At 42.8% G+C, this 16,245-nt stretch overlaps 2 protein-coding genes across 2 annotated transcripts; both read left to right on the top strand.

Annotated features, from left to right (window-relative positions):
* Positions 1-258: 258 nt before the first annotated feature.
* LOC135676868 (phosphatidylglycerophosphate phosphatase PTPMT2-like) lies at positions 259-3,865 on the top strand. The gene is made up of 6 exons (XM_065188526.1): positions 259-686; positions 971-1,093; positions 1,432-1,525; positions 2,598-2,680; positions 2,854-2,943; positions 3,239-3,865. Exons 1-6 carry the CDS (start codon positions 501-503, stop codon positions 3,695-3,697), a joined length of 1,035 nt encoding a protein of 344 aa, XP_065044598.1. The 5' UTR covers positions 259-500; the 3' UTR covers positions 3,698-3,865.
* A 5,283-nt stretch (positions 3,866-9,148) lies between these two features.
* Positions 9,149-11,252, top strand: LOC103989135 (uncharacterized). Its single transcript, XM_009407901.3, has 2 exons — positions 9,149-9,906; positions 10,257-11,252. Exons 1-2 carry the CDS (start codon positions 9,257-9,259, stop codon positions 10,948-10,950), a joined length of 1,344 nt encoding a protein of 447 aa, XP_009406176.2. The 5' UTR covers positions 9,149-9,256; the 3' UTR covers positions 10,951-11,252.
* The last annotated feature ends 4,993 nt before the right edge of the window (positions 11,253-16,245 follow it).

The raw sequence follows: 16,245 nt of genomic DNA, 5'->3' as shown, positions 1-16,245 counted from the left end.
TACGTCGCCGGTTTCAGAAAGCGCCCTACTCGATGCCGCTTGATCTGGATCGGACGGTCAACTGAGCGAGGTACCAGTTTGGGAAGGTCGTACGTAGAACCCGCGATCACGTCGAAATTATCCTGCACCAGGATATCTCGACCGTGGATTGATCTCGCGGAGCTAAGTTCTCCTTGTAATTATTGCGGTGGATTGGGTTAATTAGTGTGTTCCCGGGAAGGTGGCGTCGTTTTGGGGGGATGGATCGGTATTTTCATAACCCACTCCCTCCGCCCGTTGTCCGTCACCGGGCTCGTCCGTCCTCGTCGGCCCCGGTTTGCCGCGTGGTTCGAGCGATTTTCTCTCCTTTTCTCCAAGTTTCTCCGCGGATTCTCTATCCGTGGTCGAGTCCCTCTCTCTCCGAGCTCCCGATCGAGGTACCTTCTGCTTGTCGAGTGTTTGTCTAGAGCCGAGCCTTGGATATCTCGATCGAAGAAGGGTTCTAATTTGTGTGTACGATCATGAGTACCAATGAGTTCGGTGATGCGGGATCGGGGGCTTCTGGCGACCGCCAGATCGCCAGTTCTAGGACGAAGAAGGCGTTGGTGGGAGCGGGAGCTCGGATTCTTTTCTACCCCACCCTCGTATACAATGTCGTTCGGAACAAGATGCAGGCTGAGTTCCGATGGTGGGATGAGATCGATCAGGTAGCTATTTTCTTTTCTTTAAACACATCTTGATATTTGTGGACTGTTTTCCTGCTTCGAGATTCAGTTTTGAAGCAACTACAGTGGCCACAATTTGGTACCCTTAGTGTCATAAAAACGCTATCTTTTCACAAAATCGGCAATTATGAATTTGAAATTCTTAGCTCTGTTGGGTTGTGTTATATGAGTTTGGGATTTTGGATATTGCTTTTCGTTCGTACTTGAAGGATATTGATATTCTGAGCTTTTGAAACTCTTTGTGGCTTTGCTCTGTGTGTTTTCAGTTCGTACTGTTGGGTGCTGTACCATTTCCCAAAGACGTCCCTCGCTTGCAGCAGATTGGAGTTCGAGGAGTCGTTACTCTGAATGAACCATATGAAACTTTGGTTCCATCAAAGTTGTACAAGGTAAATATTGCATTTTGGTCATCCTTGCATAGGCAAAATTTGTGTTTTTGTGCGATGCAGTTCTTCTGTAAGGTTCAACTATCTGTTCAAAATATTGTAATTTTTGTCTTTTCTGCCTGGTGTATGTATTATCATTAGAAAACTGATAGACTTGTTGAGGAAATGAACTGTTAAACAATCCGGGGCTCTATATCACTCTATCTCAATTGTATATAATTTTAATTGTGTACTGCAGTAGGTTTATAAAACAAGTTATTTTGGGCCTCGTTTCTAGTATCTGTGGCTTGTTTTCATTTGAAGTGATGCATTTCTGTTTACTCCTTTTTTGTTCCATTCAGGCTCATGGGATTGATCACCTAGTGATTCCTACAAGAGATTATCTTTTTGCCCCATCTCTTGCGAACATATGCCTAGCTGTTGATTTCATCCATAGTAAGGATTTCTCTTCATCCCTACTTCCATATTGCTAGCAAATTCATATGTTTCATTGCAAAATGCATCTCCAAATTGCCATGGCATCTGGAGCATTTGATATCAACCAATCATATAATAGAAAAATATGTTGTTTCCCCTTGATATAATTTGACTTACATATGGACATAGCTAAAGCAACAGGAAGCAATAAAATTAAGGGCCTTATCGTAACAGCTAAAACAGGGTTTGCTAAGTAATCAGTGCCTTCAAACAACAGCTAAAACACTCTTTGTTCTTTCTTATTTCATTTCTTTTTTTTTCTTTCTTTGTTTTTTTTTTAAAGTAACATAGCACATAGATAAAGGCTAGCTGTAGGCTCACATGCTCTTCTTTTATATGTCTAGTTGGTTATTCTTGAGATAAGTGGTTCATTGATAGATTAAACGAAATTGGTTGTCTAATTTTCCAGATGGCATATGAGGCAAAATAGTGGTTAAAACATGACTAGTGGACATTCAATTGATGAGATTTAGGTCCTTGTGCATAGTCTTTTCTATCACAACTACATGGAAACTGTTTCTTGTGCTTTACTAATCATTTAGCAATATAAGGCTTCAGCTTAGTTCATCATGGTAGAAAAATCGTCTATTTTTGTTAGTGTTCATGTGGGTAGGTTTCCACTATCTGCTTCAGTTTGGTTACCCAGAAGGTTTTCTTGTAAAATAGTTGATGCAGGGGTATGTTTTGGAAAAGTAAAGTGAGGTTTCATGTCGTTAACCAAATGCCAAGATGTGGAATTTACGTTTTGAACTGTGGGAGCACTACACACTCAAAAGTTTTGTAATCTCTGGAAGATTTCAAGTGAATGATAGGTTAAATTTTATGGCCTATTTTATGACTTCTTGCTGGATGTATTATAATAGCATAACCATCTTGTTACATCAGATTACACAAATTGCATCACCATTTACTCTTGCAAGAATCTATCATTTCTAAAGTATGGGCAAATGATGACTTTGGTTCCCGTGTTTGGGTATCTTTCTTATTTATTTCCTTTGAAGCTTGATAAAGACCGGTTTCTATCTTTCAGACAATGCATCCAGTGGGACAATGACATATGTTCATTGTAAAGCAGGAAGAGGACGTAGTGCCACCGTCGTCTTGTGTTATCTGGTAGTTATCATCCTTTGAGGATAAATTGTTTTGTAAATCATGCATTTCATTGGGGTATATTAGCTTATCTAGTTCAGTGACAGTTAGCCTATCTAGCTCTGTTTGAACAACATAATGAAGTTTTTGGTCTCTAACAAGAACGTTCAAATTCATGCACTACTCTATATTTGCAGATTAAACATAAGAATATGACACCTCTGGAAGCTCTTGAATATGTGCGATCTAAAAGGCCCCGGGTCCTATTGGCTCCTGCACAGTGGCAGGTATGGAATTTCATATAGGTCACCTTTGACATAAGTATATTACATGCTTGTGGTTTATTGAAAGATTAAGTTGGTACCTGAATTGGGGTGCACGGATGCTACCTAGTTTATACTGGGATTTCTTCAACATAATTGACTTTATCCATTTGGATATATTTGGCTCCAAAGTTTATGCTTTTCTATGTTTATTGTACTTTGTGGTTCAATTTGATTCTTCAGTGCGCACAAACTGTGATGTACTTCAGCTAGGTACCTTTTATTTCTTGCCTCAACTTTGTACATATGAATTGTCCAGGCTGTTCAAGAGTTTAGCAGGGGCAAGTTTGACCTTCCCGCAAGTCAAAGTTCAGACATGTCGAATGGAGTTCTTGTAACTGAAGATGATATAAAAGGTTATTGTGTTGTGGATGATAAATTTCGGAGGAGCTCATCATGTCGTGCACGCGCAGGAGGGAAAGCCCTTGCAACTGCTGATGATCTAGCAGATTCCTATATTGTGGCTGGTGGATTCGAGTGGAACCCAAGGCATTCGTTAAGTTGCCCTGCTGGAAGCGATGCAGTTTTGGTAACTGAGGCAGACTTCGAAGGGTATAACGAATTTATGGTTAATTGTAATGACAAAAGCAAGGCGCCGAATCAGAATAAGATAACTGGGACAGTGATGAGGAAGCTTTCTTGCCTCTTTTGTTACTTCATGTCTTTTGCCGGTAGCCAGTCTGTTACCAGCGGGATCCTAGCAGTATGTGCTTTCTAGAGTTTGTGCCAATTCCTCTTTGAATTAGAGTGTGCGCGAGGAATAAAAAATAGAGCATTTTGAAGGAGAATAAACTTATCCTGCAGTCAGTGAAATGCTGCCAGATGATATAGAGTGTAATAGGCAACCGATTATACTTACATTTTCAGTTGCCCATTTTTGACTGAATTAGAATGCAAGTTTTCCATTGGTCTTTTGTGGTTCTATAAACTTTCAGCTTTTTTGTGTTACTGGCTTTTTATCAGTGAATAGTTTTTCTGCAAACATAGTCAGCACAAGTAGAAGTTCTTTTAAGAAGGTCCATTATAATCTGAGAGCTTGTTTAACAGTAGCTGAAATAGATCATCTATCGGTAATTTTACTGTGATTGCTGTGGTCTTCAGTTGTGCTTTCCTTGTTGATGATCTTTCAGACTTCAGCTATTTAGTTACGGTTCGAAATTAAACCAGACCAAATTGAACCGGGATTTTTGGTCGGTCAACCGATTTGACCCGTTTCAGTTCGAAAATTTTGATCTGAACGCCCGAAAGCGCCATGTCGGTCGCCCGCGTGTTACCAGGCGGCTCGCCCTTTATATACATCGCTAACGAACACCCGAAACCAAATCCCCGATCTCGAGAGCGAGGAAGAGTGCGCCGAAGAGGGGAAGATTGCCGTAGCGGTGGCAAACGAACGTCGACGATCGTCTGATGCTTCGGATCGACGGACTCGACGGCAGCATCAGCGTCTGCATCTGCGTGCCCAGGTATCGGTTCTCCGATCCCTAGCTCTCCATCTCGTTTCGGTAGGTGGACTAGGGAGGGCTTTGCTCGATGCAAGAATCTGATCGTCGCGTTGTTTTTTTTCGTTTGTATCGTGCATTTGGAACCAGGTGGCCGTGCTTCCTCTTGCTGTCTGGTGGATCTGCTCTGCAGCTTATGAATCTGGCGTTTGTTGGTTTAGGCGATAACTAAATCTGGGTGTGTGGCCACGGTTGTTGTGGGTTTCAAATATCAATATCCTAATTCGTTCTTTTTGGGTTTTTTAGGTCAAAAGATAGTAATGCTCTGTCCTTTGAGCTTCATCATTATCTTTGTGTAGATTTTTTATCTTCATGCTGTTTTTGTAAGCTTAAGCATTCGTAGCTACAATAGCTCTTAGCATAGTAGTAGGAAAACGTATATTGATGTGGTTAACTTTAGATGCAAGGTGGGGAATTTTGTCAGGTGAACGCTTGGGGAATATACTCTTAAGCTGTTTCTCCTGATTTCTTGATAGTGTAAGGAAACAAAAACTAATTGTGTTTGTTATGATGAGTGTATACTTCTTGTATTTTGAAGTAGTAGAGATTTTTTTCTAGTTTTCCAATTTGATAAGGATACAAAAAACTTGGATTGTGTATGATGTTATGCATACTCATTGTTGTTTGAAGCGAGACTGGTAAAATTATCTGAAATTTCAGAAATTTCAAAGCTTTCTTTTTCACAATGAGGAATGTTATGCTATCTTTTTTGTCCGCTTTTGCTTCATTATCTGGTCAACTTGTCATAGAGTGGACTTCATATCATGTAAATCGTTTGAATGTTGTGACCTTTTGTTATAATTTCAGCATAGATATATAATAATGCATGAAGCTTATTGACTCTCTTTCGGAGTTTGAAGCATTGATAAGATGGATACTTGACAAGCAAGCTTTATCTAGTTGAGTCGTTATAATGCTAGCAAACTTTTGTTATAATTTCAACATCGCAAACCTATATGGTTTGATTTATAATAATGCATGAAGTTATTGACTCTCTTTCGGAGTTTGAAGCATGAATAAGATGGATACTTGGCAAGAAAGCTTGGTCTAGTCGAGTCATTTGTCTAGCACAGGTTGCCATGAAACTGTTACAAAGGGATTGGATACTGGTACAAAGAATTTGTTGGAAGTAACATGAGATTTTGCAGCAGCGAAATTGTTTATAAGCTAGTTAGAGTACAAGATCTTGATTTTTCTCTCCAACTCATGTTCAATTAGTTTAAGATGACCAAAAGATCCTCTGTGATGGATCTACTTATTCTATTTTCACTTCTCCTTGTTCATAAATTCGATGGATGAAACTAGATCAGATACTAGTTTCAAGGGAAGTTTCATTTAACCATAAGATTTTGTTTTATTTGAGACATCCTAATTATTAAGGCATAGTGTGTGTAGTTCATAGGTCAAAAATTCAAGTTTATGTATTATTTGAATGGAAGTAGTAGTAAATTAGAAAAATTAAATAATTGAGCTAGTCTGATAGACAGTCAACATTATTGGATACTTCTTATGGATAGCTTTGCTCATGTTTAGATAAGATTTAGCTAGCAATTGTTGGTTTTCATGAACTAGCAGGAAAGGCTTGAGGATGATTTTTGGCTCTATGTAATTAAGCATTTAAAGCATCTTGGGAGGCTCTATTTATAGGTAATCCTCTTCATATCTCAGTTTGATGGAGGAGCAAATCTAGGTCAGAGAAGAATGTCATGTTGGCATCTAACCTTATTAGTGGTTGCTCATGTTTAGGTATGGCTTGCGGCGAGTTCCTTGGCTTGCGTTGTAACAGAATGTATATTGATTATGAATCTTGATATCTCTTGGTCTCTTGAGAACCGAATTGTAGGATTTGGATCAGGTTATGGTCAACATGCAAAATTTTCTCAGATCGGGTCTTGGGTATGTGTTACAAAATTTCAGTTGTGGTTGTCATTGAGTTGTGTGGTCTGAGATTATGATGGGTGACCCTACTCAATCCTGGTTCATTTTTCGGTGAATTCTACTTCATCGGAAGTAGCATTATGACTCTGTTTGAGATTATAAGTGGTTATCTGAGGGTTCCAACCAAGAATTCTCATAATTTTAGTGTTTGACATAATAAGGACTGTATCCTTCTAACTTAACTGCTCCTTTTTTTTCCAAATTTATATTGTTGCAGCCCAATTCAATCCTCTATGTTCTTCTGTGAATTTAGCTTTCTGGTGGATGTAGAAAATTAGGTTTCAGCTTTAGATTTTGGAGTTCTAAACTCACATAGAAATTGTTATCTTACCAATTTGTAATTCATTGTGCAGAAAATTTTCAAACAAATGTCTAATTGGTTTCTGCTAAACTTCCTGCAATTCTTGAAGTTGGATGACGCTACAGATTTTTATCCAGTGGACCTCATCTCTTCCTTCAAGCATGCTATGGTTTTCCAGACTTATCCTGCTCTTAAAATTCCCACACTAGTAAGTGCAGATGTACGATTATTTCTTTAGATTGAAGATAGTGCTCGAAAAGATTTCAGACAAAACCTGTTATTGTCATCGTATTGAATTGCTTATAGTTCTTGACTTTGCAGATACGTGTATGATATGGCATCCTTCTTCTTGGAACTCTCTCTCCCAATCAGTTTGCCATTAGATGAATGCGTGCGTATCCTATCCTGTACTGGTGCTACGCCTTCTGGTTGTCGCCAATGATTTCACGAGCCATGGAACCAACCACATGCTCAGCGTCGGGGATGTACGATCGCACATGCCCTACGTAGCCGCTTCTCCAAGAGGCCACATCAGAGTACGTCGGCGCCATGACGAATAACAGGGATATCCACCGGAAGCATATGTATGATTGGATGCACCGGTCAAACCTGGAGATTTGGATCTACATGCGCAAAACGAGTAGGATGTCTGATGCACTCGCATGTTATGAGTTATGTATTTGGATCTTTCCTAGTATGGAATGTCAGAGTTAAAGCTTTTGGTATTATTGATCATCCAATTTAAAATCTTAATCAACCACGTAATCATTTTTGGTATTACTGGTCGTCCAGTTTTACTGAAATAATTCTTATAGATAGAAATATCACATATTCTCCGTATCTGACCTCTCTACCTGGAGACATTACACATGATAGGTTCGGAGTTTGGACAGAAGAGAAACCTGCAACATCCTTACGTTCCCCATCAAGCCCCGATCAGAAGCTCCCTTGACTTGATGGACGCAGTACACGCAGTGCTTCGAGCAAAAGCGTCGTGAATCCCAACGCCGTGTGTTCGAACGAAGGCCAAGGACGCAGCATGAGAGAGGTACACCATGTATCTTATACACCGCCGCCGCAACGCCCGTCATGCGGAAGAGCGGAGGATACGATGTCGGCGTGCATCGTGTTCTTCGTCGCGCATGGCGACGACGTCAGATCAGCCTCGGTCTCGTTGTCCGACTTAACGAGTGTGGACGCCAGGGATCGCTGTTCTGCGTCGGCATGCGGCCATGCTCACATGGAAACTTGGGTCCGACACAGCCAGCCAGTATCCAGCTGTGTCGAGGGCCCCAAGACAGCATCTTGCCCACCATATCCAGCCTAGCCATATCTAATCTTTACGCACCTCCCCCCCCGGGTCATATTCCTACTCTCTCTCTTTCGCACACACGTAAATCAATCTTATCATCAAAGCATCGTCTCATGGATTAGATTACTGCCAGAACTCGGGAAATGAGTGCGTTTTAACGAGGCAGAAAACTCAGCAGGATAGAATACCTAAAATCTATTTGGATTCAGAGTCATCTCGGATAAAGTTTATGGTGTTACAGATGTAGGTTAATCCTATCATTGAGCATGAAAACATTGATCGCTGTGAGTTGTGGTGGATGAATGAAGTCCAGGAGATCACGCATTGTGTAACAGTGACCATTAAAACTCCCACATCTGCATGCTTCCCGCAGGGACCCGCCATCTTCCCTGCAATCCAGGGGACCCAGGCGCAGGTGGAGGATTGCGACATTGTTCTTAATGCCCGCCATGTCCCGTAAACATCACGGGCGCCACCCACTACATCACCAGAGGCCTCTGCCTCCGGCGGATTCCCACACAGATCGGTGCAAACCTCTGAGGGACCAACTTCCACGAAGGGGATGTATTGACTTGGAATCGTGCAACCTAATTATACTGTTCCATTTCTGGGTAAAAAAAGGCAATCGCCTAAATCAGGAATTTTGGCCATTATATTTTAGGATTTTTTTTTCGAAGAAAATTCATCCTTAAAGGATTTCTTTTTTCTCAAAAGTGCTCCTATATTCAAAATTTTCAAACAACTTTTTTTTCCTTAATATCCAAAATACTTTCAATCCTCTATTATTTTTTCTTCTTTTTTCATATGGACCGATTCATAAAATGAACTAACCAAGTTACAATATTTTTATACCGCGTTACAATAATTCTTTTTCCTAAAAATAATTATATCATAGTTCCAAAATAATGTAACTAGACCATTGACAAGGGTTATTATGTGGCAATAAATGGAGCTAATACCTCTATGTGACGTCTCACGTGTGTATATATATATATATATATATATATATATATATATATATATATATATATATATATATATATATATATATATATATATATATATATATATATATATATATATATATATATATATATACGTGCGTCATTTTTGCTCATTACAAGGTTGAGCTTACGCAAATGAAGGGACTCTCACACCATCAATAACATCACTATTAAGGGTCAACAGAGAGAAGAAGAGGGCGGAGGAAAGAAGTGGGTGAAGGAGATGGATCCTTGTCCCTTCGTTCGGCTTATCGTCGAATCCCTCGTGCTCAAGCTGCCGGCCATATCGAGGCCCGCCGGCCCGGGCGTGCACCCCTCGACCACCCCATGCTTCTGCTCTATCGAGCTCCAGGACTGCCCCTCCTCGTCCCACACCACCCCTCTCCCCGTCGCCGCCGACCCCACGTCGACGACCAATCTGATGGAGGCGCCCGCGTCCGCAGTCCCCTCCGCACCGGTGGCCATCAGCCTCGACCCGGCCACGCTGCAGCGGCTGTCGGGCAAGCGGGCGAGCCTGACCGTGTCGGTCTACGTGGGCCGAACGGGGAGCACGTGCGGGTTCAACTCGGGGCGCCTGCTGGGGCGGGTGCGGGTGGCGGTGGACCTGGATATCGCGCCGGCAAGGCCGACGGTGGCGCAGAGCGGGTGGGTGATGGTGGGGCACGGGCGGTCGGCGGCGCGCCTTCACCTGGTGGTGCGGTCGGAGCCGGACCCCCGGTTCGTGTTTCAGTTTGGCGGCGAGCCGGAGTGCAGCCCGGTGGTGTATCAGATACCGGGTAACTGCGGCAGCAGCCGCAGCGGATGTATTCGGCAGCCTGTCTTCAGCTGCCGCTTCTCCATCGACCGTAGGCGGAGCACCCGATCCTCGTCTATGTACGTGGCAGCACATATTATTTTTTCCTCCTTTTTTTTATGTTTATTTAAGCAAATAATAATAATAATAACAATACTCATTTTTTAAAAAATAAAAAATAAAACTTATAATTCAGAAGAGGAAAGGAAAAAAATAATTTAGTGTAAATGAATATTTCTAAAATCAAAAGAAATCACAGATATTAACAATCACAATGTACCAAAAAATGGAAACAAAATTAACGTGAATTGATTACGACGTAACGTTATGTTATTTAATTGCAGAGATAGTTATGACAAGAAGTAAAAATTTGTAGTGAAAGGTTTCATTTTGTATGTGAAGAATTTGCTTAGTTTCATTCTGAACACAGATCACTGCCATCTGATGCTGCTTCCCACAACAATAGCATGAGATGCTGGTTTGGCTCCTTAGGGGCAGAGAAGAACCAACGAAGAAGGGAGCAGCGCAAGGGCTGGACTGTGACGATACATGACCTCTCGGGATCCCAGGTGGCCGCCGCGTCCATGGTCACGCCCTTCGTGCCGTCCCCCGGCTCCGACCGCGTCTCCAGATCCGACCCCGGCGCCTGGCTTATCCTCCGGGCCATCGTCCCCCCCTCCTCCTCCTCCTCCTCATCCTCCACCAACTGGAAGCCGTGGGGCCGCCTCGAGGCCTGGCGAGAACGAGGAGCCGTGGACGCCCTGGGCTGCAGGTTCGAGCTGGTGCCCGACACCGGACCCATCGGCGGCGTGCCCATCGCCGAGTCCTCCCTCAGCGTCCGCAAAGGTGGCCATTTCTGCATCGATCCCAGCGTCATCGGGGACGTGGTGGCCGGTCCGTGGCCATTCCTCGGAGGCTTCGTGATGGGATCCACCGTCGAGGGGGAGGGGAAGGCGAGCAAGCCGTCGGTGCAGGTCGGGGTGCAGCACGTGTCGTGCATGGCCGACGTCGCGCTATTTATAGCCCTCTCTGCCGCCATTGATCTTAGCATGGACGCCTGTCAGCTGTTCTCCCAGAAGCTGAGGAAGGAGCTTTGCAAAGACCAGCAAGATTGTAGCCTCTAAAGGTTCATGATCCGCTCGCATCTCTTCCTGTCACAGACTTGGAGATCGATCGCCCATATTCTTTCATTTGTTTATTGATCGATGATCCTTTCCTCCTCCTTGTTCTTGATGCTTGTGATCTGAAATGAGTGAACTACACCGGCGTGGAGTCATCTGCGCTCTCTGGTGGTGCTCATAATTAGAGCCTCATGTTCTGAGGAAGCTTGAACATGTTGCATCAGTTTCTACTGGTTTCCTGTTTCGATCGCTTGAATTGTATGGCTACTATGTTTAAGTTAATTCATATGGCTTGATTTGTAGCAGCTTCTTTTATTCATTATTATTATTATTATTATTATATGGAGAAGAAATATAACTATGTGAGGTTTCCTTACATCTCTAAATCTGCCTCTCCCTTCTCCAACTGTCGGAATCTATTCTCTTTTGTTCTATCACTTCCTGACCTTCTTCAAGCTCGGTTTTCCGGGCGGCTTCAGCTTGCGCACATCCAAATGTTCGGCGACGGTGTAAAGGACAGTTCGGTGCGGGACGATCACATTCTTCTGCACCAGCAAGTCGAGCTGCTCCTAGAATATCTCGTCGTGCTTCCCCGCCTTGTGGTGCGCGTTGATGGCTGTCGCGGACAGGCCTTCGTCTGCGCCATGGCATGTCAGCACATCCCTCACCATCTTGGATCAACCAGTTACAACATCGGACGTCAGTAAGAGTAGAGAAACGCTGATGGCCGTCTTCGATGCGTGCTTGGTCGTGGAAGCAGCGGTGGTCCATCCATCGGCCTTCTTCCATGCGTCCTTGTTCGTCGAAGGTCGGCATGATTTGGTAGCGTAGTGCGATGGTTGGTGAGTCATGTAGGAGTGTATATATATAGGAAGAAGATTACTTCCAGCATAAGAAGAAACACAACTTAGGTCTGATTATTCTATAAAGAAACTTACGTTCATTTTTACTATTCATAACCCCTTATTATTTATAATCTCTTAAAAAATAATAAAAATATTATTTTATTATTTATGATCTTTATATTATTGATTTTATCCTTTTTTTTTTCCTACAATCTACTTTTCGGGTGCAGTACTACCTGATGAGTGTTGGGACTGCGGAGCTTGGACTTCTGCTACGGCCTTCTGAAGGTCGGGCTGTCGCCTCTTCCGCCGGAAGTAATAAGCCATGCTGGGATTCGCTCGCGCGCATGTGATCCACGACCTTCTCCATGCTCCGATTCGCTGCGTCCCTGTCGATCGGACGACCTGGATCGACGAGCGGCTTCAGCTTGCGCACGTCCAAATGCTCGGAGATGGTGTTCACGACGGTTTGGCGGGGGACGATCACATTCTTCTGCACGAGCTGGTCGAGCTGTTCCGACGGAAGGTCGTGATAGAAATTAAGCGAAGAAGATAGAAAGATAGAAATTGTAGAAGAAACTATGAAATGTATAAGATATAATTGCCTAATACATTTTGATAGTGAGTTCTTGACAGCCATTTATACATACTCAGTAGGGAGGTTATACACATTCAGCATGGAGGATTTTTCTCAACTGCTGAGAGATTTCCTTAACTGCCTTGAGGAAATCTTATCTGCTTCTCAACTGCTGAGAGATTTCCTCAACTGCCTTGAGGAAATCTTATCTGCTTTTGAGCTTCCATGAAGGATGCCGATCTTGGACCGATGAGATGAAAATAGTTTACGGGCGAGAGGCTTTGTGAGTGAGTCGGCTAGTTGATCTGCTGTATGTATATGAGAAACTCGGAGTTGATGTCTGGCAACTTGATCTCGCACAAAATGGAAGTCGATGGCTATGTGTTTCATGCGGGAATGGAACACTGGATTGGCACATAAATAAGTAGCTCCAATATTATCACAATATATTGTAGGAATAACCGTGGAGTTGACATTGAGTTCCTTAAGCAAATTTGTGACCCAATTGAGTTCAGCAGCGGCGGTGGCGACGGCACAGTATTCAGCTTCAGTTGTAGATCGTGCAACCGTCTTTTGTTTTTTAGAACTCCAACTGATTAGAGTAGCTCCAAGGAAGACAATGTATCCGGACGTAGATGTTCTATCATCAAAGTTCCCTGCCCAATCAGCATCAGCAAAGGCATGGAGATGGAGTGAAGTATTTTTGCGAAGAAAAATGCCATGATTAAGAGTCCCTTTAAGATACCGCAAAATTCGTTTGACCGCAGACCAATGCGTAGTAGATGGTCGATGCATGAATTGCGATAACTTATTGACGACAAATGAAATATCTGGACGGGTGAGAGCCAAGTACTGTAAGGAGCCTAGGACTTGTCGATACTGAGTCGAATCTGTAGCAGGACTTCCATCACATAATTTAAGTGATTCACTGGTAGAGAGAGGAGTTGTAACCTCTTTCGCATCCTGCATGTTTGCCTTTGATAATAAATCTTGAATATACTTTCTTTGTGATAGGAAGAGACCTGAAGATGTAAATGTTGCTTCCACTCCCAGAAAGTAGCTTAAAGTTCCTAGATCTTTGAGGGAGAATCGATCGGCCAAGTGCTTTAGAAATGCCTGAGTCTTCAAAGGATTATTTCCTGTGACAATAATATCATCCACATATACTAAAAGATATATTATGCTTCCATTGTGCTGGCAAATGAATAACGAGGTATCAGACTTTGAATTGATGAAGCCAATTGAGGTAAAAAACGAGCCAAGCTCGTTATACCAAGCCCTTGGAGCTTGACGAAGTCCATAAATAGCTTTTTGAAGTTTGCAGACATGCCTCGGATATTGAGGATGAACGAAACCAGGAGGTTGTTGCATAAAGACATCTTCAGTAAGTGACCCCTGTAAAAAGGCATTGTTAACATCCAATTGTCGTATGTGCCAGCCCTTTGAGATAGCCAAACTCAGGATAAGACGGATTGTCGTGGGTTTAACAACGGGACTAAATGTCTCTGTGAAGTCGACACCAGGTCGTTGATGAAACCCTTTGGCGACTAGACGTGCTTTGTATCTGGCAACGGATCCGTCTGGGTTCCGCTTAATTCGAAAGACCCATTTACACCCGATGATATTTTGTGTGTGATGAAAGGGTACTAAGGTCCATGTAGAGTTATGGAGGAGAGCATCATATTCGTCACACATGGCTTTACGCCAGTGAGAAGATTTTTTAGCTTGAGTGATTGTAGTGGGTTCACTGGCCTCAGTGGAGGAATTTGTTATAGCATGTAAGTCAAGGACTTGACGTGGTTTGAAAATACCACTTTTGGAGCGTGTTGTCATTGGATGTCTAGGGGGGTGGAAGTGGTAGATTGTGTTGGTGGTATAGCCGAGGGCGAGTCACTGTCATGGACCGGGTCAACCGTCGGCACAACAATGTCACTAGATCTAGGAGAAGGTAAAGCCAGTGGCAATGTTGCCGAGGGTATGACTTCATTAATAGGGGAAACTTGTGAGGAAGGGAGTGGAGGAATAGAGGGAGTGAGAAGCTGTTGAACTGGAGTAATAGTAGTATGTGAATCTTGAGAGTAAGGACTGGACGGTGTCATTGGAGGTTCGTGTGATGAGATCGGAGGGATATTCCAGTGATGTATGTTTATCGGAGTAGTTTACATGGTAGGATTATTTTGAAAAGGAAAGACAGACTCCTCAAAGATAACATGACGTGATATAAAGACCTTTTTAGTTTGGGGTTCATAGCATCGAAAAGCATTATGTTCAAGAGAGTAGCCTATAAAAGTGCAAGGCTTAGATCGTGGTGTTAGCTTATGTGACGCATAGGGACGGAGCCATGGATAACATAAACAGCCAAAAACTCTGAGTTTATGAAGGTTTGGAAGTTTGTGGAATAATTTTTCAAATGGTGACTGGTATTGTAAGACTGGAGTGAGCATACGATTAATGAGATAAACTGTAGTTTGAAAAGCTACTGACCAAAAAGATGGTGGCATGGATGCTTGATGTAGAAGGGAGAGACCAGTTTCAACGATATGCCGATGTTTGCGTTCGGCAGAACCAACCAATTGGGGAGTATGTGGGGGTGACTTGAGGTGTTGTATACCACAGAGAGACAGGATGTGAGGGCTTGATATTCGCCTCCACCATCAGAGTAAACTATTTTAATGGAAGATTGAAAAAAATTCTCGACCAACTTTCGAAAGTTGGTAAATACAGTAGAAACATCAGACTTATGATGGAGAGGATATAACCATGTGTACTTAGTAAAATAATCTACAAAAATGACATAAAAACGAAACTTGTCAAAAGAAGGAATTGGGGCAGGGCCCCACACGTCGGTATAAATGATTTCAAATGGTTTAGAGCAAGAAATGGAGGTTGTCCCAAAAGGTAGTTTATGACTTTTATTGCGAAGACAAGCATCACAATGATTAATAGTGCTATTGATTTTCAAGGTAGGAAGAGAATAACGAGAAAGTAATTTTTGCTGAATAAAAAGGGAAGGATGACCAAGACGACGATGCCATACATCAACCGGAGCTGCGATTGAGGAGTGAGCAGTAGGAAGGGTAATTTGTGAAGTGGATGGCCACTCATAAATGTTGTCTTTGTTCTGGCCCTGGACCAAGGATGCCCCCGTGCTCAAATCCTTGACAAGAAAAAAGTTAGGAAAGAATTCAATTGATGTATTATTTTGTTTACAGAATTGAGAAACGGAAATGAGGTTTCTTTTAATGTTAGGTGCACACAAAACATCATCGAGTGTAAAGGTTGTGGTAAGTGAACTAAGCGTTGAGGAACCAGAATGAGTAATAGGAATTCTTTTACCGTCACCGATGATGATATCTTCATTTCCGTCATAGTTGTTGTGGATGGACAAGTTTTGAAGATCAGAGGTGATGTGATGAGAGGCGCCCGAATCCACAATCCAATTAGGTTGAGTAGGAGTTGGAGTAGCCATGAAATTCGCCTGAGGCCACTGTGATGGAGTAGGGAGTCTGGGACGAGACCAACAGACTTTCGCGGAGTGTCCAACTTTATCACATAGTTGGCAAACAACTCGTTGGCAGCCTGTGAAGTCAGGACGCGACGGCTGAGTATTATGAAAGTTACCACCTTGATATGGGTAAGGAGGGTTTGGTCTGGGCCCCATAAGGCTAGGAGGCAGCTTAGCCAAATCGTTGTTGACGTGCTTATTGTACTGGTTGCTCTTCCTCTTGGATTTTTGATTGACCTGAGTTGTAATAGGTGGTCCGGGCAACTTATCATCACGCTTCAAGTACGTCTCATAGTCGATCAACTTATCATAAAGTTCTTCGAATGATATTGGTGAATCACGTGCCCGAAGTGCTGCTGTCAGTTCTTTGT

The sequence above is a fragment of the Musa acuminata genome, chromosome BXJ1-6 (assembly GCF_036884655.1).
Source record: "Musa acuminata AAA Group cultivar baxijiao chromosome BXJ1-6, Cavendish_Baxijiao_AAA, whole genome shotgun sequence".
Taxonomy (NCBI): domain Eukaryota; kingdom Viridiplantae; phylum Streptophyta; class Magnoliopsida; order Zingiberales; family Musaceae; genus Musa; species Musa acuminata.
Note: the sequence above shows the minus strand (reverse complement) of the source record. Positions and strands in the feature narration are given on the sequence as shown.

Bases quoted from the DNA above. Each gene is read 5' to 3' on its own strand.
- LOC135676868 (XM_065188526.1), top strand. From the start codon at position 501: ATGAGTACCAATGAGTTCGGTGATGCGGGATCGGGGGCTTCTGGCGAC. The intron at 1,094-1,431 runs GTAAATATTGCA...TGTTCCATTCAG, and splicing joins TTCCATCAAAGTTGTACAAG to GCTCATGGGATTGATCACCT. The intron at 2,681-2,853 runs GTAGTTATCATC...CTATATTTGCAG, and splicing joins CCGTCGTCTTGTGTTATCTG to ATTAAACATAAGAATATGAC.
- LOC103989135 (XM_009407901.3), top strand. From the start codon at position 9,257: ATGGATCCTTGTCCCTTCGTTCGGCTTATCGTCGAATCCCTCGTGCTC. The intron at 9,907-10,256 runs GTACGTGGCAGC...TTCTGAACACAG, and splicing joins AGCACCCGATCCTCGTCTAT to ATCACTGCCATCTGATGCTG.